We start from the raw sequence: 26,904 nt of genomic DNA on the forward strand, positions 1-26,904 counted from the left end.
GGGCCTCAGGGAGGAGACAGGCCAGGGCGTCCCCACCTCCTGGCACAGACCAAGCTCAGGCCCAGGTGTGCCAGGAAGGCGTGCTGTCCCCAGCCTTCTCCCACTCCAGGGCCCCCGCTGCCCCTGCACACACCTAGCACAGTCAGTAACAGCCTCCGCAGCTCTCTCTGGGAGCTCTGGAGGGAGGGAGTGAAGGATTGGGGTGACCCCTCCAGAGCTGGGGAGCCGCGTACTACAAGCCACCTCAGCTCCTGGGGTGCCCTGAGTGAGCTCGGGACTAGCCGTTGGAGCACCCATTTCGAGTCCTGAGTTCTGTACCTGCCGTTTACTGCCAGCGTGGCCTGGAGCTAGCCCGAGACGTAGTTTCCCCCACCCGTAAAATGGGGTGATCACACCTGCAGTTACATGGGGCCGTGGTGAGGACTGAATGACATCCCCGGCGTGAACGTGCTTGGTCAGTTCAAGCACCAAGAGGCCACCTTGGCTGTGTGTCGCATCAGGGCAAAGCCGACTTCATGGGCCGGACCTTTGCCAAGCCCCTGGTGAAGATGGCCGACGAGGTGTACGGCCCGCCCCGCTTCCCGCCCCAGCTGGAATACTACCAGATCTACCGCGGCAACGCCACGGCTGGGGACCTGCTGGCTGCCTTCGAGCTGCTGCAGGTGGGGCTGCTGGAGAGAGGGGGCGGGCAGGGCCTCTCTCTTCCCCATCCTGCTGTGAGGCCAGTCAGGACTGAACCCGGGGGCGGGGTTCTTAGGGACCTCAGCTTTTTGGCCTTCCTTGTCTTCCAGATCACGTGGCAAATAACTTATGGGGAGAGAGAGCCTTCTCCCCAGGGTCCCCAGGGTGTGACCCTATGTCCCCCATTCCCCAGGTTGGACCAGCAGGGAAGGCCAATCTCCCACCCATCAATGGCCCTGTGGACATGGACCGAGGTCCCATCATGCCTGTGCCCTTGGGCATCCGGCCCGTGCTCAGCAAGTACCGGATAGAGGTGTGTGAGAATTCGACCCGGCCCCTCCCGGCCCTGCCCTCAACAGGCCCTGCTTGTGCTCTGCTTCCTACCCCCCCCCCCACTCTCTCTCCATCAAGGGTCGTATGCATCAAACTCCAGGGGTCTTCAGCAACCTCTGGCCGTGCCTTGTTTTTCAAATAAGGACACTGGAGGCCCAGGAGGGGAAGTGACTGGCCCAAGGTCAGACCCAGGAGCCAGCAGCAGACCCACGCTCCCACCCGTCCCACACCTGCCCTTTCTGCGCTAAGTCACACTGCCACGGCCTAGAACCTTTCCCGGCCCTCCCGTCTGCCCCCCACAGCCGCTTCAGGACACCTGCCCCTCGTCAGCTCTCCCGGTCCTGCCCCTCCTGATGCGCGGACCACCCACGGCCCAATTCCTCCTCGGGTGGCTCGGCCCACCCTCAGAGGGTGCCCTTGACTGAGGGGCTGTCCTTCCCCCCCCCCCCCGCCCCCCCCCGCAGGTGCTGTTCTGGGGCCTGCGGGACCTGAAGCGCGTGAACCTGGCCCAGGTGGACCGGCCGCGGGTGGACATCGAGTGCGCGGGGAAGGGGGTGCAGTCGTCCCTGATCCACAATTACAAGAAGAACCCCAACTTCAACACCCTCGTCAAGTGGTTTGAAGTGGTGGGTGCGGACTGGGGCGTGGCCAGGCAGAGCTGGGGGCGGCGGGAGGCGGCCGGGCGCCTCTGCCCCTCCTCTGAGCTCGGGCTCCCGGCCCCACCCCCAGGACCTCCCGGAGAACGAGCTCCTGCACCCGCCCTTGAACATCCGCGTGGTGGACTGCCGGGCCTTCGGCCGCTACACCCTGGTGGGCTCCCACGCCGTCAGCTCCCTGCGCCGCTTCCTCTACCGGCCCCCGGACCGCTCAGCCCCCAGCTGGAGCACCTCGGGTACGGCCGCTCCCGAGGCCCAGGGCAGGGGCTCCAGCTCGCAGTCCGGCCCACGCGGTTTCCTCCGGGGGGGGCGTCCCCAAGTGGGTGGAGGAGGCCAAGAGGGAGGTCCCATCTGCACGCCAAGGAAGGCTGCCCAAGGCGGCCCGAAACTCTAGTGCCAGAAAGGCCAGAGCCAAGGTGTCCTTGGCGGGCCCGAGGGCAGATGGGCTTCCTCCGCAGGCCCTCTGCCCCCAACCCCCACCCTCCCCACCCCCACCCCCAGCCGGCCTCCACTGTGTCACCCAGCACAGCTCCCCCTCCTCTCTGGCTCACCTCCTCCCTCTTCTTATGCCCATCTTTTCTCCCTCAACTGTCACAGCCCTCCCTCTCCCCTCAGAAAGCTCCAGAATCAGCTTTCGGCCTCTGGTCCTTCCAGCCACCCCTGACTCTCACTTTTACGCCTGCTCCTCCCTGTCTGTCTGTCTGTCTCTCTGTGCAGGCAGGCTCCTCCAGGGCCGCCGAGTGCTGTACAATGGGGGCCCCTCCTCTCACCCCACAGGGGAGGTCGTGGTGAACATGGAGCCGGAGGTGCCAGTCAAGAAGCTGGAGACCATGGTGAAGCTGGACGCGGTAAGGCGCCTGGGGTCAGCCCCTCGCTGGCTGGGGACGGGCAACCGCGGGTGACGCTCTCCCAGAGCCGGGCCACCCTGCCCACGAGACAACACATTAAGTCACGTGGGCCAGGGCTAAGCCTGACTGCATGTGCACACAGCCCCATCCTAGACTGTCCTGGAAGGCGGGACTCTCAGTCCTGCATGTGTGCGTGTGTGCGTGCATGTGCACATGTGCGTGAACACATGGTACACATGTATGAGAGACAGAGAGAGCAGTAACCATGTGAAGTAATAGCCTGCAATTATTTTTATTCCAACAAATGACCCCACAGGCAATGGATTCCTTGTGCAAAAGAACACCAGTGTTCTTTCCAGAGGGTCCCCAGTGTTCTTTCCCAGCCGTTCACAGACAACTATCCCCAGGCCGGGGCTGGGGCAGGATTTCCAGGTGGAAGCGCCTTATTCCTCCTGGCTTTGGGAGTAGGGCTGTACCTCTCATCTGGGTGTTCGGATGCAGACATGGCATCTGCAGGGTAGGACGGGATGGAGACTGGCCTGGAACAGGCCATCCTGAGACCAGACATGACAGAGGGGCAGGAGGCAGGCTTCCTTCCCACCACGTTCTCCAAATCCCATTCCTGACCGCATGTGCTTCACACAGCCTGGGATCTGAGCTGGGTCTGAAAGTATCCTTCCTTATCCCATCATCCCGGCCCCCAGAGAGTCCCCGCCAGCGGACTGAGTTAGCACGGGGCATGGCTCGCAGTAAAGGGGAGCCGTCGAGGCCCGGTGCCTGGCCCGCAGGCTTGGGATGGCACTGCCAGGGGCCCTGGGGCCACACCTGGAGAGGCCACATCCGCCTCGGCTCCCAGCCTCCTGAGCTCCTTCCTGCTCCTCCTGAGGGTGAGGGGAGGCCATCAGTGAACAAAGAAGACGGCACAGACCTGAGCTTCCCCATCGTCCCAGAGGCCCCGGGCTCTGGTGGGGCCCTTTTCACCAGGGTCCTTTTCAGCTGTGTAATTTTGTGTCCACTTAATGGCTGAGGCACTTGCCCTTCATCCAGCCAACATGACTGACCTCCAGCCACGTGCCGTGTCAGCCTCTCCCCTTGACTCTGCCCACTGCAATCACCTGGGGAGTTTACAACTCTCCTGGTGCCCAGTACCCCCATTTGGACTCAGTGGAGCCCTGCAACGGATCATTTTTAAAAGCCCCCAGTGATTCTGCTGTGTAGCCAGGTTTGCAAACCACCACCCTGGCAGGCCTGAGGAAACATCTGTGAGGCAGACCCTCCACAGACTCAGAATTGGCCACGTGAGCACAGTGCTCAGGACACAGGGAACGTCCCCGCGTGAGCTCGCTCTCCTCCACCCTCCCTGGCCAGGCCGCTGCCTGCCACTTCCGGCCCCAGAGGCTTAGTCTGTCCCTCTCTCCTTGGCTCCTCTCTGCAGACTTCTGATGCCGTCATCAAGGTGGATGTGGTGAGTGTGGGGACCACCTGGGGGCTCTGGGGAGAGAAGACCCTATACTACCTAGGGCGTCAGGGCAGCGTGAGCAGCATCAGGGACCGAGCCACCCCACAGTCCCTGACGCTCTGACCAGCACAGCCCACCAAAGAGGCAAAGGGACAGAGCTGCTTGGGCCGCAAGGCCCCCGAGAGCCCATCCTGCCTTGGCCAGGGGCTCACGCAAGCAGGTCATGACCCTCTCTGGGCCGTGACATCTGCTTCCATAAAACAGGGTCCTGCCTCTTTGATGTTGGTAGCCCCACAGAGCCTCCTAGAGCCCAGGGCTTCCCAGGCGCAGATGACCGGAATGAGTGGGGACCCCCAGATTGTCCAGGGCTCCGGGAATGGCGAGGGTGCAGGAATACATGCAGGACTCTGGACCTGGCCAACCCTGCAGGCTGACGAGGAGAAGGAGAGGAAGAAGAAGAAGAAGAAGGGCAGCGCAGACGAGCCAGAGGAGGAGGAGCCGGATGAGAGCATGCTGGACTGGTGGTCCAAGTACTTTGCCTCCATCGATACCATGAAGGAGGTGAGGCCTCGGGCCTGGGAAGGGGAACAGGGAGGGACTGGGCTGGGAGAGGTGACCCCAACTCCACGTTAGACCCTCCTATCCAGTTTCTTTCCTGCCTCCACCAGCTTATTTCCTCCTCATTGCATCAACACAAGCTTGGGACAGCTTGTCTCACAGCCTCAAACTTCTAGCTCATTCTTTTCCAGAATGGTGGTCCATTCTACCTTCCCTGGCTTGGTTCCTCATTCATTTATTCCACAAATACCTCTTGAGTATATGTGATGAGTCAGACACCAATGTAGGTGCTACAGGAGCCGAAAGATAAGATGCCACTCCTGCCCTGAGTATTTACTGGATATGTGAAATGGACATGTAAGCAGATAGAGTACAGCATGATAACAAAGGCAGTTCAGTGCCTGGGGGACTCAGGGAAGGCCTCACAGAGGAGGTGACCTTTGAGGAAGAGGTGAAGGCCAAAAGAGAACAACTTCTCAGTAGTACTTGTATATCTATTATTAATACTATTTTTATTTTACTTTCCTTGGTCACTGTTGCTGTGAAATTTTCTTCCCCTATTGTGTACACATGGGTTCTGTGTGCTGAGCCAGATTGCAGGTTCCAGAAAGCTCATTTCCCTCTTCTTTGTATCTTCTCCACATTGCCAACCTCAGGGCAGGCACTCCCCAACCAATCAACGGACTAAGAGGAACTAGGCTGAGGAAACACGTGCCCATGGCTGTGTTTCCTCAACCTAGTTGATCCAGCCACACGCTCTCCCCAGGCACTTTCTGTGACCCAGGTTGTGTGTGATGTTTACTATCTGTATTAGAGCACAGGCTAAGCTGCTGTAGCAAGTCAGATTGGTGAACAAGAAGAAGCCTGATATGGTGATTCAGTGGGGACGGGGACCAAGATCCTGCCATCTTGTTACTGGCATCTGTGTTGTTATAGATGGTTTGCCATCATGTCCTAATACCAGTGCACAGGAAGGGGAGGCATACTCCTTTTAAGGGCCCAGTCTAGAAGCTGCACATAGCACTTCCACTCAAGTTGACTAGAATCTAGTCCCATAGCCACACAGCTGCAAGGGAGGCTGGGAAATGTAATCTTTAGCTAGGTGGCTGTGTGCCAAAAACTTTTAGCGAGCAAAAGAGCAGATAACTGGGGGACACCTAGTAGTATCTTCTTCCACCAACACCTCCTGGATTCAAGTTGTCTAAGCTGGAGCCTCAATAGGCTGCCCATTGTCTCCTCGTCTAGTCCTGTAATTTGCAGAGGCTGCTACCAAGTGGCGGTGGCCCCTTGGATGAAACCTGACGATTTAGTGTCCAATGTGTACTGACTGAAGAAAATAAAGCACATTTTCTTATTCAGTTATACTTTTCTACATTAAAATAATAATACCACTAAGAAGCAGTGTTAAAGAAGACAGATTTTTCAATCATACACAATTTGAAGAATCATAAACCCCTAAGAGCAGTTAAGTCATATTGTACACACCATAAACTTTTTTTTAACCCACGTAAGTAGAGCACATAGTGGATTTGAAACCCAGTGGGAAAGAGTTGGTGCTTCTAAGCATTTAAGACTGGTCTGAGACCACAGTGTGGGGTCAACAAACTCCTCCCTAGGAAACCCACCTTCCCTCCTCCTCACCTCATCTTTTGGCAGCAACTTCGACAGCAGGACACCTCAGGAATTGACTTGGAGGAGAAGGAGGAGATGGACAACACTGAGGGTGAGCCCTGGAGCCCTGGGTCTCTGCCTTCGTGTCCCAGCCCCCCACATGGGTGGCCTCCCTGCTTGTCACATCAGCTGCTTCTCTTTCCCCTTCCCGTGGACTCTCACAGCTGCAGCAGTCAACAGCAGATATCATCAGGCATCCCTGGGCACCGGGGAGCAGGCTGAAGCCCTTATCTAGAGTGGCTTCTACTCTGACCAGTTCAACATCCACAGTGATGGACAGACATTTAGAGCGACAGAACATCAGAGCTGGAATGGACCTCAAAGCTCACCCCATTCAGCATTTTCCAGACCTTTTTCATGGAATACTGTTAATGGGTCTTCTGAAGGGAAAAGAGGGTTCTGGGGTGTTAAACAGGTCCCTTGGTGCAGGACTTCTCAGTGCCTTTAGTATACGAATGCTGTTATAAATCTCTAAAAGGAAGACATAATAAAATATTTCCCCAGTTTATTTTACATAGATATATAGGCAGACGATAGATGATAGATAGAAAGATAGATAGGTGATAGATAGATAGATGATAGACATAGATACATGGATACGTAGATGATAGATGAGAGATATAGTTAGATAGATAGATAGATAGATAGATAGATAGATAGATAGATGATAGATGATAGATATAGATAGATAGATGATAGATGATAGAGATAGATAGATAGATAGATAGATAGATAGATAGATAGATAGATGATAGATGATAGATATAGATAGATAGATGATAGATGATAGAGATAGATAGATAGATAGATGACAGATAGATGATGATGATAGATAGATAGATAGATAGGTAGATGATAGATGATAGATGATAGAGATAGATAGATAGATGACAGATAGATGATGATGATAGATAGATAGATAGATAGATAGATAGATAGATAGATAGATAGATGATAGATAGATGATAGATAGATGATAGATAGATGACAGATAGATAGAGATCCTTTCTTTTAAAGCATTCGAAGAGCACCTACACCTGGTGTTCCGTTGAATGCTGCTTGGGTAATGCTGATATAGAACAATCCTCTTAATGTTAAAGACAAGTAGACTGAGGCCAGAGAGGACAGTGAGCTGGCACCAGACCCAAGCTCCTTCCATGCGCCTCTCTGTCAAAGGGCACACAACAGTCTTTGCACATTCCCAGCGTACTGGTGCCCTGCTCCCGTGTGAGGCAGGCATGCCAGGCAGCGTGGTCTGCACTGTCTATAGATAAGCACGCAGAGACGTGCAAAGTTAAATTAGCAATGCAGCGGAACTGGGTCTCCAACCCAGGCCTTCCTGCTCAGATCATTCCTGCCTCTTTGTCTGTTTCTGGCCAGGCCTGAAGGGGCCCATGAAAGGCAAGGAGAAAGCACGGGCTGCAAAGGAGGAGAAGAAGAAGAGAACCCAGAACCCGGGGCCTGGCCAGGGGTCTGAGGCTCCCGAGAAGAAGAAACCCAAGATTGATGAGCTCAAGGTGAGGGTCTGGGAACAGACCCCCCTGGGGTAGGGGGTCACACCTCGGTCAAGATAGAGGTCTGTGAGCCGGCCTCACCCCGCTGACGGCCGGCCTGGCTCAGGTGTACCCCAAGGAGCTGGAGTCAGAATTCGACAACTTCGAGGACTGGCTGCACACGTTCAACCTGCTGCGAGGCAAGACGGGGGACGACGAGGACGGCGCGACTGAGGAGGAGCGCATCGTGGGCCGGTTCAAGGTTAGGCAGGGAGCACGAGCCAGCCCAGCCCCTAAGCCCCAGGTCCTGAGTCCTGAGCCCCCACTAGCTCTTCTCCCCACCCCAAGCCTGGGGGCTGACAGCCAGGTGGAACTGTCAGCTATCACGGTTGGTAAAAGATGAAAATACTTCCGTGCTAATTGATGAAGCGCATCTGCCCTGAACACCTCCCCGCTCCCCCCGCCTCCCGGAGAGGTGCCCCCCACCCCAGCCACTCCCTCCAGAAATGCTGACTCTCCGTGACCCAGCAACTAAAGGGTTAAGGCCCCACCGCAGCAGGGTGCAGACCCTCGGTGCCCTTGGCTGTTTTGAATGCCACCCCTGCCTGTGCTATGGGAGCCTGCACCCTGACCCACACTTGCCTCGCCCCAGGGCTCCCTCTGCGTGTACAAAGTGCCACTCCCAGAGGATGTGTCCCGGGAAGCCGGCTACGACCCCACCTATGGCATGTTCCAGGGCATCCCCAGCAATGACCCCATCAACGTGTTGGTCCGGGTCTACGTGGTCCGGGTGAGTCCCCTCACATCCTCTCCCCAGGCTCCCAGTCCTCCTGCCCAGGAGAGGCTGAAGCAGCTACAGAGTGACAGTCCCCAACCAGGAGACACCAGAGAGGTCAGCTGGTCTGGTGCCATCCTTTACAGAGGAGGAAGCCAAAGCCCAGAGAGGGTCAGGGACTTGTCCAGGGTCACACAGCACGTCTCTGGCCCAGTGCTCCTGCCCCTCACTGTCATGGGACCCTCAGGGAGAGGGGCAGGGATACTGGAAGATGAGAGTGCAGGGACGCTGCTCAGGAGCACTCCTCCCATCCCAGGCCACGGACCTGCACCCGGCAGACATCAATGGCAAAGCTGACCCCTACATCGCCATCCGGCTAGGCAAGACTGACATCCGTGACAAGGAGAACTACATCTCCAAGCAGCTTAACCCCGTCTTTGGGAAGTAAGGTCTCCTGGTGCCCCACTGCCATCCAGCCCTGACTTCCTCAGGGCAGACCACCTCCCACCCCACCCGACCCCACCCTGACCCTCAACTCTTCTCCCAACCCCATCCCACCAGGTCCTTTGACATCGAAGCCTCCTTCCCTATGGAATCCATGCTGACGGTGGCCGTGTACGACTGGGATCTGGTAGGCACGGATGACCTCATTGGGGAAACCAAGATCGACCTGGAGAACCGCTTCTACAGCAAGCACCGCGCCACCTGTGGCATTGCCCAGACCTACTCCGTGTGCGTGGGGTGGGGCGGGACACGCCTCCTGCACCTTGACTCCAAAAACAAGATGCAGACAGTGTGATTTAGAACGGTGGACATATTATGGTTTCTGTCCCAGCCACGCCTCCACCCCCACAAGCTCTGGGCTCAGCCTTCAGCAGCCAGGAATATAGTTTCCAAAACAAGGAGAGAGCCAGGAGATTCCAGGACAGAGGAAGCAGGATGAGGAGAGAGAAGCAGCCTGGGAGGAGAGGCAGGAGTGCGCTCCGAAGAGTCCACTGGGGATCTGGCCAGCCTGTGCCACTGCCAGGCTGTGTGACCCTGAGCAAGCCCCTTAACCTCTCTGGTTATCAGTTTCCTCAGGGAGTCTTTGAAGTTCCAAAGGAGTGGACACAGTGGGGGGATGGTGCAGGCTGCACGGGGTGGGGGGCGGGGGGTGGCTGTGAGGCTCATCCTTGGGATACTGAGCCCAGGGCAGGAGGGCTCAGCCTCCAGCAGCCCTAGTGTCTCAGCTGATTCTGGAGCACAGAACAGGGCTCACCCGCTGACACGGGGCAACAGCCACGCTAAGAAAACTAGCCAGGACCATTTGCCGCCCAGGGCTGGCCCAGCTGCACCCCGAGCCCCCCCCAGCCCATGCGTCTCCTCCCACAGGCACGGCTACAATATCTGGCGGGACCCCGTGAGGCCCAGCCAGATCCTGACCCGCCTCTGCAAGGAGGGCAGAGTGGACGGCCCCCACTTCGGGCCCCCTGGGAGAGTGAAGGTGTCCAACCACGTCTTCACGGGGCCCTCTGAGATCGAGGATGAGAATGGTAACCGGATTCTAGACGCAGCTGCGGGGGTGTCAGAGGCCAAGGAAGGACCCACACGTCCCTGTGGTGGGATTGCTCGCCACCCCAGGGGCCCCTCCTGTCTGCCCCGCCTCCTCCCGTCCTCCCCATCCCACTGCCCACGTGTCCCCTTCGCTCTTCCTCCCAGCGTCCCTGTGGGTAGGGAGGCGCTCCCCATTCTGCAGATAAGGAAACTGAGACCCAAAGAGGTTCAGTGACTTGCCCAAGGTCACTCAGCTCTTCCCAGGCAGAGGGAGGGCATGGACCCGGGCGGGTCTGGCTCTCCACACTCTTTTGCCCCCATGGCCCTTCCCAGAGAATCGGCAGGTGTCTCTGCCACGAAGCTGGTGCCAACCACCTTCAAGGTGCTGGCGCAGGACGTGGGTTCTCCTCTTCCCTGACCTCACAGCCCAGTGGGATTCTCTGGTCAGGTTCCCCCAAGCAGGGGAAACCCGAGGACACAGCCCTCTCTGGGCCCGTGAGGCGGTTGAGAGCTTGGGCAATCAGCATCTCCCTCTGTACCTCAGTTTCCCAGAAGTAGACTGGAGATGGGGCCTCTTTGTGCCCCTGAGTCCCTGGCCCAGTGCAGGTCTCTTGTTCTGCTGAGCCTGTGTGTGAGCTGACCCGCCGGCACCCCCAGGGCAGAGGAAGCCCACGGAAGAGCACGTGGCACTGTTAGCCCTGAGGCACTGGGAGGACATCCCCCGCGTGGGCTGCCGCCTCGTGCCCGAACACGTGGAGACACGGCCGCTGCTCAACCCCGACAAGCCGGGCATCGAGCAGGTGACTGGCCTGAGGTTCTTTGATATTTGGGATCAGGGAGTCCCAACCTGGGGTCATAAAAACAGAACCTCAGCTATTTACTGCATTCTCCAAATCTGTCGGGCACCCCCCAACACACACACACACACACACACACAGCATGGCCCTTCACCGTAACTTCAGGGCTCGTATCTTGGCTTTGAGTGAGAATTACGTCATCTCGGGTGGAGACCTAGGGTGTCTCCCTGAGAAGCTGCAATTGGCTATTGGTGACGTCATAGGAACTGCTGGCATCCTAGGATGAAAACTGGTGGTATGGGTCCTGACAGAGCGAAAGTTGGGAGGGAGAGGAGAGCTGGCCTTGCTGGGCAGAGGGAGGAGTCCGTGAGATCTGCCGCACCCCCTTCCTCAGGGCCGCCTGGAGCTGTGGGTGGACATGTTTCCCATGGACATGCCGGCCCCCGGGACGCCTCTGGACATCTCCCCTCGGAAGCCCAAGAAGTGAGCGGCTCGGGCCCAGCACTCCTCCCTCCCTGCTCCCCGACAGCGTCCTTCCTGTATCCAGGCCCAGGTCGCGCTAGTCAGTCCCATGTGGCCTTGTTGGGGAAACAGAGCCATCCATCGAGAGGGCTGTGGGGCCTGCCCTGGGCAGGTCCCCTTTGCTGAGGCAGGGCCCCTACCCCCACTGTGCAGTCAGTCAGGGCCGTGAGTTCTCACCGGCACACCCCCCCCGAAGACGTCATCCTCGCAGACCCACTCCTCCACGCGCACGCGCACACACGCAGCATCCCCGTGGTTCCCACACACACCCCCACAAGGCACAGAACCCCTGAGAGCCTGCTCTGCTCCCTGGCAGGCCCCGCGCCAGGCTGTCAGCTCTGCCAAGTTTTATTTAAAGCATCTACTGATGAGATGGTCAGGGTGCATGCCCAGAAGAGGCGGGAGGGTAGGAGAGTGGAAAGGGCACTGAGTCAGGAGCCAAGCCACCTGTCTCTCCTAGTTGACCCTGGCCAGCTCACCTTGCCTCCCTGTCCTCAGTGTTCCCATCTGTAAAGTGGCAGAATCAAGTCCTGCCAGCACTGGCCTCAGTGCCTGCAATCAGGGCCAAATGCATGGGTATGAAGGTGCACAGGGCCCCACGCTTGTTTCAAGATGGCAGTCTTAAAATTCTTAATGATTTTTAACAAAGGGCCCCACCTTTCCATTTCACACTGGGCCACCCATTCTACCTGGCATAGCCTCCAGGTGGGACCCTGAGTCTGCTGTTCCAGGGCCCGCCACCAGGGGACACTCCAACCCGTCGTGTCTCCAGGACTTGCAGTCCAGGACGTCTTAACTGCCACTACAAGAGCCACAATCCAGTCAATTTTTAGTGGTTGACTCAACCACACTCCTAAAGGTTGAGATGTAGCTACCTCATTTATCATGACAGTTACATTTCAAGGGGAAAAATGCCCTTTGAGGAGAGGATGTAAAGGAAATCAGATTCCATGGTGGTCCACTGCCAGCTACTGGGCTTAAATGTACATTTCTTTTAGAGCTGGAGGGGAGCTTCCGGCCTCTGGAGATGAAGGACCGTGCTCCTGACTCTCCACACCTCGCTTCAGCCACCCCACCCCCAGCCCGGCAGCCGGCCCCGGCCCCTCCCCGGGCAGCCTCCCCGAGGCCTGAGCCAGCCTCCCTGTCCAGAGTGTGCTCTGGGTCCTGGCGTCCCAGCCCAACTGGCTCTCTCCCATCCCAGCTCTCCTCATAACAGCCATGCTGGCTGCGCGACCCTCTTCCTCTCACCTGGGGGCCCCCATGTCTCTGCATCCCCTCAGCTTCTCCCTCATCTGCTCTCTCAGCCCCAGCCTGGCCCAGGCCCCATGCCCACCCTGAGTCCCCAGGACTTGTCCCGGTCATCTCGTCACCAGCCCCATCCTGGCCCCGAGACGCTGGGATAACCCCCCCCACAGACAGCTAATCAGCCCCTCCCCCTACCAGGTACGAGCTGCGGGTCATCGTGTGGAACACGGACGAGGTGGTCCTGGAGGACGATGACTTCTTCACTGGGGAGAAGTCCAGTGACATTTTCGTGCGGGGGTGGGTGAGCGGTCCCCTGGCTGGGAGGGGGCTGAGCTGGGTGAGCCCACCTTCCTGGGAGGCAGGAGAGGAGGGAGAGGACGGGGGGCTGTGGGTGGAGAGAGCCCCCCCGGGTGTGGCCACAGGGCTGGAGCCTGCGACGCCCCACAGGTGGCTGAAGGGCCAGCAGGAGGACAAGCAGGACACGGACGTCCACTACCACTCCCTGACGGGTGAGGGCAACTTCAACTGGCGCTACCTGTTCCCCTTCGACTACCTGGCTGCTGAGGAAAGGATTGTCATCTCCAAGAAGGAGTCCATGTTCTCCTGGGACGAGACGGAATACAAGATCCCGGCGCGGCTCACCCTGCAGATCTGGGACGCTGACCACTTCTCCGCTGACGACTTCCTGGGTGGGGGGCCACGACCGGAGTGGAGGGGGCAGGGGATGGAGAGGCAGGGGCAGGGTCAGCCCAGCCCAGGTCGGGTGGGGGGGGACACTCCATCAGACCGGGCGTCAGAGCTGACTCTGGGGTTGCCGCAGGGGCCATCGAGCTGGATCTGAACCGGTTCCCACGGGGCGCGAAGACGGCCAAGCAGTGCACCATGGAGATGGCCACGGGGGAGGTGGACGTGCCCCTGGTTTCCATCTTCAAGCAGAAGCGCGTCAAAGGCTGGTGGCCCCTCCTGGCCCGCAATGAGAATGACGAGTTCGAGCTCACGGTGGGCACCACCACTGCTGGGCAGGGGGCAGAGCCGGGCCAGGCGGGGGTGCTGAGGGGCTGGCACCTCTCCCGGGCACTAGGACTATTCTGTTCCTCTCTGCAGGGCAAGGTGGAGGCGGAGTTGCACCTACTCACTGCCGAGGAGGCGGAGAAGAATCCAGTGGGCCTGGCCCGCAATGAACCCGACCCCCTAGAGAAACCCAAGTGAGTGCCCTGCCTGCCAGGCGCCTGCCATGCTGGCTCCTGGGGGCACTGGAACAGAAAGGAGGTGCCAGAACCTTCTGGCCTTCTTGTCCCCACTCTGCGGGCACCTCTGCCCTCTCTGTCCCTTCCTCGGTCACAGCCTCATTGCGGGGGAGCCTCGTCCCTCCTTCCCTTCCCCTAGAATCCATCACCTCCTCTGCGCCAGAGCGTGGGCTGCCGCGCAGGGAAGCCGCACCTCTCCCAGGAAGACCCCACTTCGCTGAGTGAAATGCTCTCCCTAGTTTCTGCCAGAGACACACAGCTGCAGGGGTTGACTGTGGGGCCCCAGGCAGCCTGGACGGCTGGGGCATGCCTGGAACTATGTACTCAGCCAAGGGTCGGCCCCCATCTTGGCCAGGGGCCCTCGCCACAGCCCAGCCCTCATCCCCAGTGTCCTTTCTCCGCGCTGCCTCTGCTCCTCTTGCTGCTGCAGCCGGCCCGACGCGAGCTTCATCTGGTTCTTGAACCCCCTCAAGTCTGCCCACCACTTCTTGTGGCACACGTATCGCTGGCTGCTCCTCAAACTGCTGCTGCTGGCGCTGCTGCTCCTCCTCCTGGCCCTTTTCCTCTACTCTGTGCCTGGCTACCTGGTCAAGAAGATGCTTGGGGCCTGAGCCGGCATCCTCCTGGGTCTGGTACTCCTCCCTTCCTCCTGGACCTAGGGCTTAGGAGCTGGGCAGCATGTGGGACACACACACACACACACACACACACACACACACAAGAGTGCACACACAAGTACGCCCACAAGTGCACACATGAGGACAGCACAGACAGCAACTTTTGAGCTTTCAAACAGTATCATAGACTCAGAAGTGCAAATGACTGTCTTGCATGTTTACATGTTAGGCCAGAGAGGGGAAGTAAATTGCCCAAGGTCACCTAGCAAATCAGGGTCAAGCTAGGACTCAGCCTTGGTTTTCAAATGGCCAATCCAGTGTCCTTCACACTACACCATCTCCTCTCCCAGCGACATTCCAGCAGACTCTATCCCAGTTCCACTGGCAGAAAAGTTGAGCTATGGACGGGCAAAGGAAAAGGGTTTGGCTGGGATTAGCCAAAGTGCAGAATAGTTTCTACCAGCATCCTCTTCCCAGCCCCAAGCCCTTTCCTGCCCTGCAGGACAGTGAGTAGCTCCATCCTATCAAACATCTCAGTAACCAGTGTATGCGGAGCACGGCTGGGTGCCGGGCGCCAGGCGCCGGGCTGAGAGCTTCATGTGCACTTCCTCATGTCCCCTTTCACCAATCCCCGAGGTGAGGTCTGCTATTAACCGTGTGGTACAAGTGAGGAATCTGAGGCTCAGAGAGGCGCCTGGCTTGCCTGTCACTGCTGGGACTGGAAACAAGGCGCCCTGCACCTGTGCCCCACTCTGCAGCCCTGCCTGCACTGAGTGGCTCTGGAGGGTGTGGTCCGTGTCTTCCAGGAGCAGAAGTTTGAAGACGCATACTCAATGCTTTGATTTTCCATGTTGACATTTTATAGAACCTATTGTTTTTGTAACACAGTCAACAGAACGTAAGCTCAACAACACTTCTGGGCTAGGAGGCCCTGCAGAAGGTAGAATAGCGATCCAGTCCTGACGGTAGGCAGGTCGGGCTGAGGGTGGATATGCCCCACCAGGCTGCTCAGACCCCTAGCAGGGCCTGGTGGGGACAGAAGCAGAAAGGGGAAGAGGCTGAGAAACACCGACCTCACTGAGAACATGGGGCAGCACTGGACCATGTACAAGGAACTGCTCAATAGGGGAGCTTCCTAATAATCAGAACTGCCTGCAGTGCTGCGGCTGCCTCTGCAGGCACCGGCCTGCCCTCACTGCACGTGGGCAGTGGTGTGGTGGCTGACCAGCGGCCAGAAGTGCCGTCTAGAAGGAGATAGGGCACCGAGCGGTCCTGCGTAGAGGACAGGGAATGTAGGCGGCAAACCTGGTGCTTAGAGATGGGCTCAAACCCTCCCTACAGCACTCAGTACTTTAGGGACTGGGGCCATGAGGGGGCCCCTCTTGGGGTCTAGAAGGGCTGAGGAAATGGGGTGCCTTGGAGATGCCACCGCCTGACCAAGGCTGTCCCTCCCCCAGCCGGCCCGACACCGCCTTCGTCTGGTTCCTCAACCCCCTCAAGTCCATCAAGTACCTCATCTGCACGCGGTACAAGTGGCTCATCATCAAGATCGCGCTGGCGCTGCTGGGGCTGCTCATGCTGGCCCTCTTCCTCTACAGCCTCCCCGGCTACATGGTCAAGAAGCTCCTCGGGGCGTGAAGGCCCTGGTGCCTCCCTGCGGCTCCCCTCCAGGGCCTGGGCACCTGCCCCTCCTCTGGTGTAGAGGCCTCAGATCCCAGGGGCCTTCATCCTGCTGGCTGGGCCGGTGAGGCACCCCCGCCCCACCCCGTCTTCACCACCCCAAGCCTGCTGCTGGCCTGGTCGCGCCCCTCTGGTCCCTGCCTGCAGGGCGGGGAGTGTGGGAAAGGGTGGGGGCCTGCCCCATCTTGCTGAGACTCCAGAGGAAGTCACCCCAAATCCTCCCCAGGCCTTCCAGTGGAGCCCTAAAGCATTAATGAAATTAACTGAGACTGGAGAATCACATCACGGGCCAGTGCCCAGGGCTTTAAAAAGAGTGAACGAGCAGGAAGGATCACTCTCCCCTCCGCCAGACATGACCGTGCGAGGCCAGCGACACCAGCCGTCTCCGCTCTGCAGAAGTGGGCCAGATCCTTCCCACGCATCCCGCGGGGTGGCCGCTTCCCCGGGCTGCCCCACCCCGCCCCGGCAGCCACAGCCCTGGGTGCACAAGCCCAGTCCCTGCCCGGCCTGTGGGTCCTGATGGCGTCTCAGCGCTTCCTCAGCCCAGGCCCGCGCGCGCGGGCCTGGACGCCTGGACGAGGAGCGGTGAATCCCGTGCCCCCCCCCGCCCGCCTGGCCCCTGCAGGGCCCGCCCTCCCAGCCCTCCCAGGGCTGCGTGGAGTTTGTGCTTGACGTGCTGTCCCCTTGCCTGTGTGAGCTGGGTTTCTCTGGGCTGTTTTTTCTTTTCCTGAGTGGTGATTTTTCTCTTAATAAAAGAAATCAGACGCTGAGCTGACAAGTCCGCAGTTGGTCAAGTGGGGGGACTGGTCGGGGCGGGGCACAGGCTCGGCTGGCAAACTCAGTACAGGATGGGCCCCTAACCCTTTAGGGGGCCTGTAGCCCAGGGTTCACGGTGGGCCTAAGGTACAGGGCCGCCTGCCCAGGCCGCCCTCAGGAGGCGCCTCACACCGCAGCCCAGGAGGCACAGCAGCGTGGACTCAGGGGCCCCAAAAGCTCACTAAAGGGTCCTGCAGGCCCAAGGACCGTCCGAAGGCACAGACCCTGACATGGCCCAAAGCTACAGCCGCTACCTGCAGACACCAGCTGCTCCGAAAAGCAAGAAGGGAGCGCCACCCCACAGGCCCGTCCCCCAGCGCCGGGCCTGTCCTCACACCACAACCTGAGGCCGGGGACAACATCCCATCATGACACAGACGTGGGGGCAGGCGCCTGTGTCTCACCTGACCTCTTTAAAGAGATTCAGACACAACGTTTTAAAGACTTTAATCATGCCTGCAGGATACAGGAACTCCTCTCGTCACCTTATTTTGACAGGCCCTGCAACAGCAGCTTTGGAAAACCCAGGGAGTGGGTCCAGGCAGCTCCCCGGGGGATGCCCCTTCTGGCACCAACGCCGATACCAGTGCCGGGCCTAAAACGACAGCCTCTCGAGGCCTGGCTCTAGTTTGTGCGCGCCCGGAATGCCTGAGTCGGAGGAACTTGCAGTTCGGAGTTTATCTGGAAAAGAAAGAGGAAAGGTCATTACACTTTCCCCAGAGTCCTCCTCCCACAGGCCTCCAGACCTCTGGGAGCACTTCCTCCCCGAACGCTTCCGGCTGCCTGGGAGAGCCTGCAGCCTGCTTTCCTCAGAAGCCGAGTCCTGGGCTCCTTGTCTGGCTTCTGCTCCAGCTCGCCAGCCTCTGGTCTCCTAAACCCTCCCCCCACCCTCACCTGCCCACCGCATCCCCAGTCTGACCCCGTGCTTCCCCCCTCCTCCCCATCCTCCTGTCCACAGTAGCATCAAAGGAAGCGTGGACCGTATGCTTCCCAAACGCCTGAGTCCTGTCTCGGGCCAAGAGGCCATCGTGACCCCGGGCTCACCACATCCCCCGCTCAGGTGTGGCCTGCAGCCTGAGATGCCACGGGCCACACATCCCCAGTGTCTGGGCGTGTGGCTGGCCTCAGCTGATGACAGAGGACCTACGCTCAGCCCAGTGTTTCGACCTTAAGCACCGACCTTAAGCACCGTGTGGAGGATCCCACACGAGCAGGGCAGAGCAGTGCCAGCAACTGTGTTGCCAACGGACTCTCCCCTGTGGAGATGATGGGAGATTCCTCCTCCTGCCAGGTCATGGGGAAGTTGCCCCAGCTGTCACTGAAGCAGGCACGAGGGGGTGCAGGGGAATATCTACCCTGGTTAGAGCCTCCTCCCCCTATGTCACATCCTAGGCCCGACACCCAGGGCTGGCAGAGTGGGAAGTGCCCAAGCTCTGGGCAAGTCACAGAGGCTCTGAGCTCTGATTCTCCTTTTTGTGAAAGGGGGAGAATCACTTCTGCCCTACCTGCTTCACAGACTGGTTGTTAGGACCAAAGAAGAAAATTCACGTGGACGGACTCTGTAAGCTGTGAGGCCAGCACTGGCTTTGTCACTGCCTCTAAGAGCCGTCCAACAAGCGGCTGGTGACAAAAACTACGGGCATCAAAGGGACACTATTACAACATGCATCTCAAAGTCCCCATGCCCCTGGGAGGTGGGGGGAGAGGACAGGGCGCCTCACTTCCTAATATCTCCTCCAGTCCCACTGCCTCCCCTCCCTGGAGGGTCTCGTCACCCACCTTGGAGTCTAGATACTGTTGCAGCAGCTGCTGGAGTTCTGTGTTCTGCCGCTCCAGAGAACTGTTTTCTATTAGCAGCTCAGCCCTCTGGGTCAGAACGAGGCTTTGGGCAGAAAAATAGGTTAGAGGCCCGTTGACTCCTCCATCCTCTATCAAGTAGGGGCCAGGATCTCTGCGCTTCTATTCTGGTTGGAGGTAGAAAAGGACCCCAGAAGCCTCGCCCACCAGAGCAGCCCTCCCGCCCTGAACGAACCAGGCCAGCAGGAACAGAACAGGGAGGGCAGAGCCAGAGGGCTCACCGCGCCCCTAACACTACACACCCCCCAACAGGAGCTGCAAAGGCAGCTTTTCTCTCCACGAGTTCACGGGACAGGGAGGTGGCAAATGTGGCCACTCCAGGCAGGATCCTTTTCCTACCTGCCTGCCTGGCTCCCCCCTCCTCCTGGGCCATAACATACACACATACTGGTATTTCTCCAAGGCTGTGTAGAGCGCATCCCAGAGGTTCAGGGTGGTGGCAGGGATAGCCGTGGTCAGGGCCTTCCAGTACTCGGAGTCCTTGGAGCCGTCTCGCACAGCCTTCAGCAACTTCACTGGTGCCCGAAAGTCCCTGAAGGTCAAGAGCACTGGTATCATCCTCTCCACCTAGCGTCACCCAGGGCCCCGAGCTGTGCCTGTCACAGTGCCTGCCCCTCACAGACTTACTGCCTTTCCACCTGTCACTTTCCCACCCAGCTATACAAGTTCATCTGAGAGTGGAAGAGTCTCAGAAAGAACTCCCGCTTATCATCAGTGTTCCTGATTCTTGGTACCATTGTCACCTTTGTAACAGCATCACTGGAGTTTCACCCACCCTCTTTCTCTCAGTTGGTTTGCCTCCCTGGCTTTATAGCTCAGTGCTATGCCCATTTCTTCCACAAATATAGCCAAAGCAGCCTCTCAAAATTTATCTCCTCTCCATCCCCTCTAGGATAGCCTTCATCCAGGCTGTCCCCTCCCACCCGGACAAACCTTCCCACCACTACCCTTGCATCCAGCATCAGCCCCCTCCCCGCTGAGGGAGGGATCTTTCTAAAATGCAAGTCTACTATGGCTCTCCCGTGGCTTGAGATCCTTTTCTAGTCCTGATCCTCCAAAAGGTAAAGACCAAGACCTTGAGCAGTTCGGGTAAGGCTCTCAAGATCTGGCCTGGCTCCTCTACCCAAGCCGGTCCCACTCTCCAGACCCTTGACACTGCAGACATACCTCTCTGTCATGATTCTTGAACCAGGCCTTTCCCTGTGCGTGACATCCTGCAATGCCCTTCCCCCCACTTTGTCCATCGAGGAAAACCCAGTTCTGGTGTCATTTCCCCCTAAAGCCCTCTCTGGTGTGCCAGACAGAGGTGACTACTTTCCCTCTGAGCAATGTGACACCTCCATATGCTTTGACCATTATTTTGATCAAAGCGTTATCTCCAGGGGGCCTACACACAGCAGACCCCAAGAGATGTTCGTTGAATAAATGAGTGATGAATGAAAACATGCAAATCGCCTCTACACCCATTTGTTTCATTGTAATGTCTGTGGATTCCTCTCACCCTCCTTCCGGACATCTCTCTGCTCACTCCCCCAAGTTCTGGCTCCGCACCCTCCTCTCCCCTCCCTGGCACCTGCTGGGCCCCCATCCTGTCCAGCTTCCCCAGCTCTCAGGCAAGCCCTCCAGCACCGCAGCCCACCTGGGCTTCCTCAGACCCATGACAAAGGCCTGCAGAATCTTGAGGACGTCATTGCGGTGGATGAACCTGGGAGAAGGCAGGGGCTCCCTGTCCACGAGGCTTCCCGCCTTCTCTCCCCGGGGGTCCAGCTGCTCCACTGGCTCCAACGCTGACGCCAGGCTTGTTTGCTCCTGTAGTGGGGACACAGATGCCGGGGGTTAAACTGGAGAAAGGTGCATGGGTAACCATGGGTTGGCGGTACAAGCATGAGCATGTGAAGACAGGCAGGAAGAGAAAAAAATGGACAAAAGTTTACAGAAGGTTATAGACGTTATAGAAAAGATGCAGGGCGAGACAGATATACAAAGAAGGAAATAGTGAGGAAAAAGAGTTGTGAAGAAGGAAGATGGGACCAGGGAGAGGCACACAGGGAGCTTCACAACAGTGACAATGTGGTCCAGTGGTTAGGACTTGGCCCTTTCACTGTGGGGGCCCTGGTTCAGTCTCTCGTTGGGGAACCAAGGTCCCGCATGCCATGTGGTACAGCCACGTTAAAAAAAAAAAACAGTGATAATGTTTTATTTCTAAATCCAGTTCACAGGTGTTCACTTTATTGATATTCATAAAGCTTACATGATATAAATAACCTCTTGACTCATAATACAAATTAAATTTTAATTTTTAACTTTTGAGAAGACCTCCTACTCCTGCCTCGCAGTTCATTCAGTTTACTTCCTGTGGGCAAACCAACGTTATTAGTTTCTTATGTATCCTTCCAAAGAAATATATATGCTTATAAGCACACACACATTTTCGCCTTTCCTTCCCATTTTTACATGAATGATACTCTACTACATACATAGTATAGTTTCACATACCAGTAAATCTTAGAGAGCTTTTCACATAAATACATAAAGAACTTTGTTCTTTTTTTCACAGCTGCATAGTATTCCATCGTGTACATGCACCATGTGGTAATCAATTCCTTAATGATGGAAATTTAGGTCCTTTCCAATCTTCTGTCTTTTCAAACAATGCCTCAATGAATAAGCTATGATAAACATATCATTTCAGCTGTATTGAATATATCAATAGAATAAAATCCTACAGGAGGAATCACAGGGTAACGTATACTATATGGTTTTGTAATTGATGCTGCCAAGCTATCCTCCACAAAGGCTGCAACAGTTTACACTCACACCAGCAAATTACGAGCATGCTTGCTCCCCAAACACTGGCCATCACTATGTGTTGTCAAACTTGCAGATTTTGGCCAACCTGACAGATGAAAATGGAATTTGAGCACTTTTAAGTTGCGTTTCTCTTAATACAAGAAAGCCTGATTATATTTTCATATGTTTCAGTTATTTGCATTGCCTCTTCTAGGAGGTGTTTATTCATACCCCATTGTTCATATGTGTTCCATTGACTTGTGGGTCTTTTTCTTGTTGGTTTATTGAGAGTTCTTTATATATTAAGGAAATTAGTCCTTAACTGTAAAACGAATTAAAAATATTTCCCCCTCCTGTCATCTGTATCTTAACTTTGCTTATAGTGATTTTTGCTCTACAGAATTTTTTTTAATGCAGTCAAATATGTCCCTTTTTTTTTTCTTTATGGCTTCGGGGTTTTGCCCACTTAGCCAGCTCTCTTTGGAAGCACATCAGGATACTCCTCTGGTGCTAAAATACTAAAAAACATTTTCTTAATTCAAGTTTTTAATTTTTATATTAAAATTTTATATTTTAACATGATGACTTCCTCAAAATAGTCAATTACTATCAAATAGGCATTAAAAATGGGCCCTGCTTTGCAGGAAATTGTTATGGATCAAAATATTCAGAACTTGTTGAGCCTAGGTCTCACATGTCTGAGGCCTGACTTTGAGGAAAGGCCCTGGAAAAGACCCCTTGGGCATCAGTATAGGAACAGCAACTCATCACCAACCAGCATTCCATTTACAAATACAAAAAGTAATAATAACAAGGGAAATGCTAAGTTAGCAATCCTTGACACAAAACCCTATTTCTCCAGAAGTAGTATTCAAAGGCAGCAATGCCCCCCGGGGGCTTCCAGGAGAATTTTAAATGTTCCCTTTTTTATTATGCTTCACCTTACCTGGCTGGGAGGTAAATGATGAGCTTGGTATTTAAGGAAGAAGTTTACCAGTTTGTACAAGTCATCCTCATTTTCAATTCCAAGAGCCTGAGGGAAAAATAGAATGACTGCTCAAACACCACATCAAGAAGTCCCCCAGCTCTGGGTGTCAACAGACCCTCAGCTCCTGAAAGCGGGGGGCTCACTCTCCTCAGCATCCCCGGCACCTGCCGTGGCCCAGAGTACAGGCCATTCAACACTGGAAAGCGCAGTGAATTGGACACACACACATCAGAACAGAGAAAGGATGCTCAGAGTCAGGAATAGCTCCCTATAGGCCTGGTGGGCACGAGAATGCTAAAGGGGCTGACCCCACCTCCGAGTTTAGGAGGGGAGGGGAGAACTTACAGCTGAGAGCTGGGCCATGAGAGAGGAGCTGGCAGAGGAAGGGGTGACATGGGGATGGGAGACATCAACGCAACTCTGAGGCCAATTCATAGCATGGAGAATAGGCACAGGGAAGGATGTGACAGTGAGCCGGGGAAGCCCCAGGAGCCCCACACCTACTCCAGGGCTGAGGCAACCATGAGAGACCCAGGGTGGGTCTCAGCCTGGGGCCCCCACCCACTCAGCCCAGGGGGACTCACTGAGAAGACGGCGTCCAGCCTCAGCAGGTAACACTCATTCTTCTCCAGCGGTAAGAGAAGGCTCAGCAGCTTGCTCTCTATGAGGAAACCCTGAGGAGAAGGGAGACAACATCTCCAGCCAGAGACAGGGTTCAGGATGCGTCCCAGGCCCTGCAGCCCCCCTCTGGGTAATTAGCCAGGGACAACTCCACAGAGCAGAACCCCAGGGCTGACATGGCAGGCGGCGGGGCCCCGAGAGGAAGGCCTTCCCGGGATGTCTAAGAGCCCTTCCCAGGGACAGAAGCCAGTCCTCATGATGCACTGAGTTCCTCACACCTCAGAAGGGTGCTGGCTCTCCTCTCCCACAAGCCGCAAGGTGAACACCTGAGCTCCCCACCACAGTCCAGACCCGATCCAGTCCCACTCCCACCCGCCCATGTCACTTCACTCAAATGCTAGTCCCCAAACATCTACAGGACACAACAGCAGGCACTGAGCTGGAGGAGAGGAAGGCTGGGGGGAGATGCAGACACCAGAGCAGAACACAGTGCATGTCGAGTGGGGGTGAGGGGGGAGAAGACTGGGTGCCCACTCGAAGTGGGAGCAACAGCTGGGGGAGGGGTCCTTGGAGAGGTGGCCCCTGGCGGCAAGCCTGCAGACAGAGGGGAGCACCCGCCAGCCGCCTCCTTCAGCAGGAGATGCCCTCAGTGGCAAGAGCCACCGGCTGCCCCACCCCATGCCCAAGAACTGTCCCAAGTGGACTGGAGGCTGCCACCTCCCTCCCATCTCAAAAATGGAAACCTAAATACCAATTCTGTTTGGGTACAATCAGACGTCTAGCTGAACCAGCTCCAAAGAGGCCTTTTCACCAAGTCCAGTGGGTTTTGCTAATATACAGTGAAGATATCCAACGCCTAACACCGCCAGAGTAATAGCAAACTCAGCTCCCAGAGAAAGGCCACCCCTGGCTATGGCCACGCTACTCTCAGGTGGCTGCACGGAGACAAGACGGGCGCCCTTTCTCTCGCAGATGAGCATTTTTTCAGCTTTTTTTTAAGTTAGCGGGAGCCCATTGGCTGGCCTGGACCCGCCTTGCTGACCCATTAAGGGAGGACCCACCCCTTGGCCAGCCAGCCCAGCTCTGGAGCATGACAGCCTCTCTGTGACCCCACAAAGCCCAGGGGGTGCCCCCCAGCACCATCCTGAGGGCCAGTTCTCTCCTGCCTCCGGGCCACCTCTGGCCCGTCCAGTGTCGTCAGAAAGTGCCCGAGAAGCAAGGGAAAAAGTCGGCAAAGCCACCCGCCAGGAGCCCAGCCTCACCGACTCATCACACAGGAGCATCAGCATCTTCCTGGCAGTTTTGGCGGAAACTTGCTGTGGCAGGTCCAGGTAGGACTCCGGTTCCGAGGCGGCCTCCTCTGCCCCCGCCTCTTCTGCAGAGGGGCATAGAGCGGAGAGAGAGAGAAAGAACTCTGAGAAGGTGACTTCTTGGCCTGGTTTACTTTGGGGAACAAACAGCTTTCCTTCAGAAAACGAACGTCTTCAAAGGCCTCTTTAAGGCACTAGCAAGTTTCTTCAGCTGAAGAAAGCCTATTATGTGGGGAAAACAAAAAGGGAGGTTGGGGGTCGAATTAAGAGACTCTTTGGAGAATTCTGCCACTCTTGGCCAGCCTATAAAGCTTCACTCTTCCCAATTTCATCTACCCGGAAACAGCATACTCAAAATCCAACCTTGACCAGGAAATGGAAAGGAGACCATGAACCTGTTTATTCTTATTTTAGAGATAAATCTACCACATCCACTGTATGGCTTCTAAACCTGCAGCAGATTAGAAGCAGCCAATGAAAATGTAGGGAAAGTAGCTGCCTCACAGAAGAGTAATAGCAGCAGGAAGCAGCAGCTGATAGCAAGAGCCAAAATTTTTCCTAATTAAAATGTAAAATTTTTGAGTGTTTTATGCTACGCATTCCTCATCTGAAAATAGTAATAAAAATCATCATACTACCCAGGTTTTACTACTTGCTCAAAAGGTAAAACAAGATAATATACATGAAAAGATTTTGAAACGTACAAGATGGAAATTGCTGGTGGGAATGCAAAGTGGTACCATCCCTGTGGAGCAATACTCAGCAAAATTACAGAGGCGTTTACCCTTTGATCCGGCGATCCCACTTCTAGGGAACTACCCCAACAATTCACAGGCGAAAACGTGAAAACACAAATGCACAAAGCTGTGTATTACAGCAATGTTATCATAGCAAAAACACACAAAAAAACTGGAAATATTCCAAACAGCCATCAACAGAGAACTACCTGAATAATTCTAGTGCAACCACACAAAAGAGCACCAGATAAAAAAGGAATGAAGAATATTTCTTCTTCCTCGTAGAGACTCATCTCAGGGGTGTATCGTACACGAAAAAAGCAAGGTGGAGAAAAGCATATGCTCTCCTTTACCTAAAAGTGGATTTATATAAAGATATACATGTTTGTTTATAATTTTTAAAACTAATGGAAGGATAAATCATAAACTTTAAATGGTTACCCGCAGCTCCCCTGGTGGCGCAGAGGTTAAGAATCCGCCTGCCAACTCAGGAGACATTGGTTCGAGCCCTGGGCGGGGAAGATCCCACACGCTGCAGAGCAACTAAGCCTGGGGCCACATTTACTGAGCCTGCACTCTAGACCCTGCGCTCTAGAGCCTGCGAGCCACAACTACTGAAGCCCACGTGCCACAACTACTGAAGCCCACATGCCTAGAGCCTGTACCCCACAAGAGAAGCCATCGCAATGAGAAGCCCACGCACCACAACAAAGAGTAGCCCCCGCTCGCTGCAACTAGAGCAAGCCCACGCACAGCAACAGACCCAACACAGCCAATAAATTGAAAAAAAAAAATTTAGATGGTTATCTATAGGAGAGGGACAGAAGAGGATAAAAGCTATACTTCTTTGAGTATAACTTGTTTTGTACATTTGCCTTTGGAAAAGTAAATACTTTACATAATTATAAAACAAAATTAAATTGTAAAAGAGCAATCCCTAACAATCAAAACTAAAATGAAACAAAAAGACCTAAATGTGTATCCAGTTAGTGACATAACCTCATAGAAACCATTCCAAGCGATTTTAAAAGACAGTAATCTGTCCGTACATTCCTAGTAGGCTGCATCCTAAGAACAAAAAGAACTGCAAAAAAAGGTTTAAACTCTTTTTAGTAATCATTTGTTAGTGGTAGGGTTGCTCTTTTATTCTGAGACTACTTTGTGATATTGTGAAAAAGTATATGAGTAATTATTTTGGAGGCATTGAGTACCAAGATTTTCAACTTAGGAGAAAGGAGATATACTTCAGTAAGTTTAAGTAAAAAATGCTGGCATCCTGATGATTAGGAAGTATTAGGATGAATACATGATTTATCTTTAAAATATAATCCTATACCCTCAGCTCATCCACTGAGAAAGCCTGGAAACACTGACCAATCAAGACAATGAGCCCTCCAGCACCCAGACTATGGTTTCAAAATGCCATTCCCTATTTAAAAGGACCAACTCTCCTTAGAGGAACAGCTGATTCCAGACGTGAAGCAGGAAAAGTATAATGTAGGCCTGGAACTCTGGTCATTCTGGAAAGCCCAGAAGCTATCAGACTACTGGGGTTGTGTCAAAAGGACCCAGAAGCCAACATGAAAAGACGCCCACTGGCCAAAGATGGAGTAAGTTGAGCATTAGCAAGGATGTAACCGCAGTAAACCGAAACACACCCAATTTGTTTA

General features: G+C 55.4%; 2 protein-coding genes across 5 annotated transcripts in view; one reads left to right on the forward strand and one right to left on the reverse strand.

Moving 5' to 3' along the window:
- OTOF (otoferlin) overlaps positions 1-16,073 on the forward strand; it is an 89,708-nt gene extending 73,635 nt beyond the window's left edge. The window contains exons 27-47 of one of the 4 annotated variants that reach the window (XM_057741712.1): positions 501-662; positions 875-994; positions 1,479-1,640; positions 1,744-1,906; positions 2,448-2,518; positions 3,954-3,983; positions 4,407-4,538; positions 6,192-6,258; positions 7,587-7,723; positions 7,827-7,961; positions 8,352-8,489; positions 8,791-8,918; positions 9,036-9,206; positions 9,846-10,006; positions 10,665-10,807; positions 11,199-11,287; positions 12,770-12,868; positions 13,019-13,260; positions 13,392-13,570; positions 13,676-13,776; positions 15,893-16,073. In XM_057741712.1, the coding sequence (XP_057597695.1) occupies positions 501-662; positions 875-994; positions 1,479-1,640; positions 1,744-1,906; positions 2,448-2,518; positions 3,954-3,983; positions 4,407-4,538; positions 6,192-6,258; positions 7,587-7,723; positions 7,827-7,961; positions 8,352-8,489; positions 8,791-8,918; positions 9,036-9,206; positions 9,846-10,006; positions 10,665-10,807; positions 11,199-11,287; positions 12,770-12,868; positions 13,019-13,260; positions 13,392-13,570; positions 13,676-13,776; positions 15,893-16,073 (2,811 nt within the window). Of the gene's footprint in view, positions 1-500; positions 663-874; positions 995-1,478; positions 1,641-1,743; positions 1,907-2,387; positions 2,519-3,953; positions 3,984-4,406; positions 4,539-6,191; positions 6,259-7,586; positions 7,724-7,826; positions 7,962-8,351; positions 8,490-8,790; positions 8,919-9,035; positions 9,207-9,845; positions 10,007-10,664; positions 10,808-11,198; positions 11,288-12,769; positions 12,869-13,018; positions 13,261-13,391; positions 13,571-13,675; positions 13,777-14,248; positions 14,430-15,892 lie in introns of those variants that run through there. The other 3 variants (XM_057741710.1, XM_057741711.1, XM_057741713.1) reach the window with 3 other exon arrangements.
- A 1,387-nt stretch (positions 16,074-17,460) lies between these two features.
- DRC1 (dynein regulatory complex subunit 1) overlaps positions 17,461-26,904 on the reverse strand; it is a 44,324-nt gene continuing 34,880 nt past the window's right edge. The window contains exons 11-17 of the mRNA XM_057742534.1: positions 24,450-24,562; positions 23,151-23,240; positions 22,525-22,611; positions 20,428-20,597; positions 19,177-19,320; positions 18,711-18,813; positions 17,461-17,612 (exon numbers count right to left, since the gene is read on the reverse strand). Coding sequence (XP_057598517.1) covers positions 17,556-17,612; positions 18,711-18,813; positions 19,177-19,320; positions 20,428-20,597; positions 22,525-22,611; positions 23,151-23,240; positions 24,450-24,562 — 764 coding nt within the window. The 3' untranslated portion in view covers positions 17,461-17,555. The remainder of the gene's footprint in view (positions 17,613-18,710; positions 18,814-19,176; positions 19,321-20,427; positions 20,598-22,524; positions 22,612-23,150; positions 23,241-24,449; positions 24,563-26,904) is intronic.

This window comes from Hippopotamus amphibius, chromosome 7 (genome assembly GCF_030028045.1).
Source record: "Hippopotamus amphibius kiboko isolate mHipAmp2 chromosome 7, mHipAmp2.hap2, whole genome shotgun sequence".
NCBI lineage: Eukaryota > Metazoa > Chordata > Mammalia > Artiodactyla > Hippopotamidae > Hippopotamus > Hippopotamus amphibius.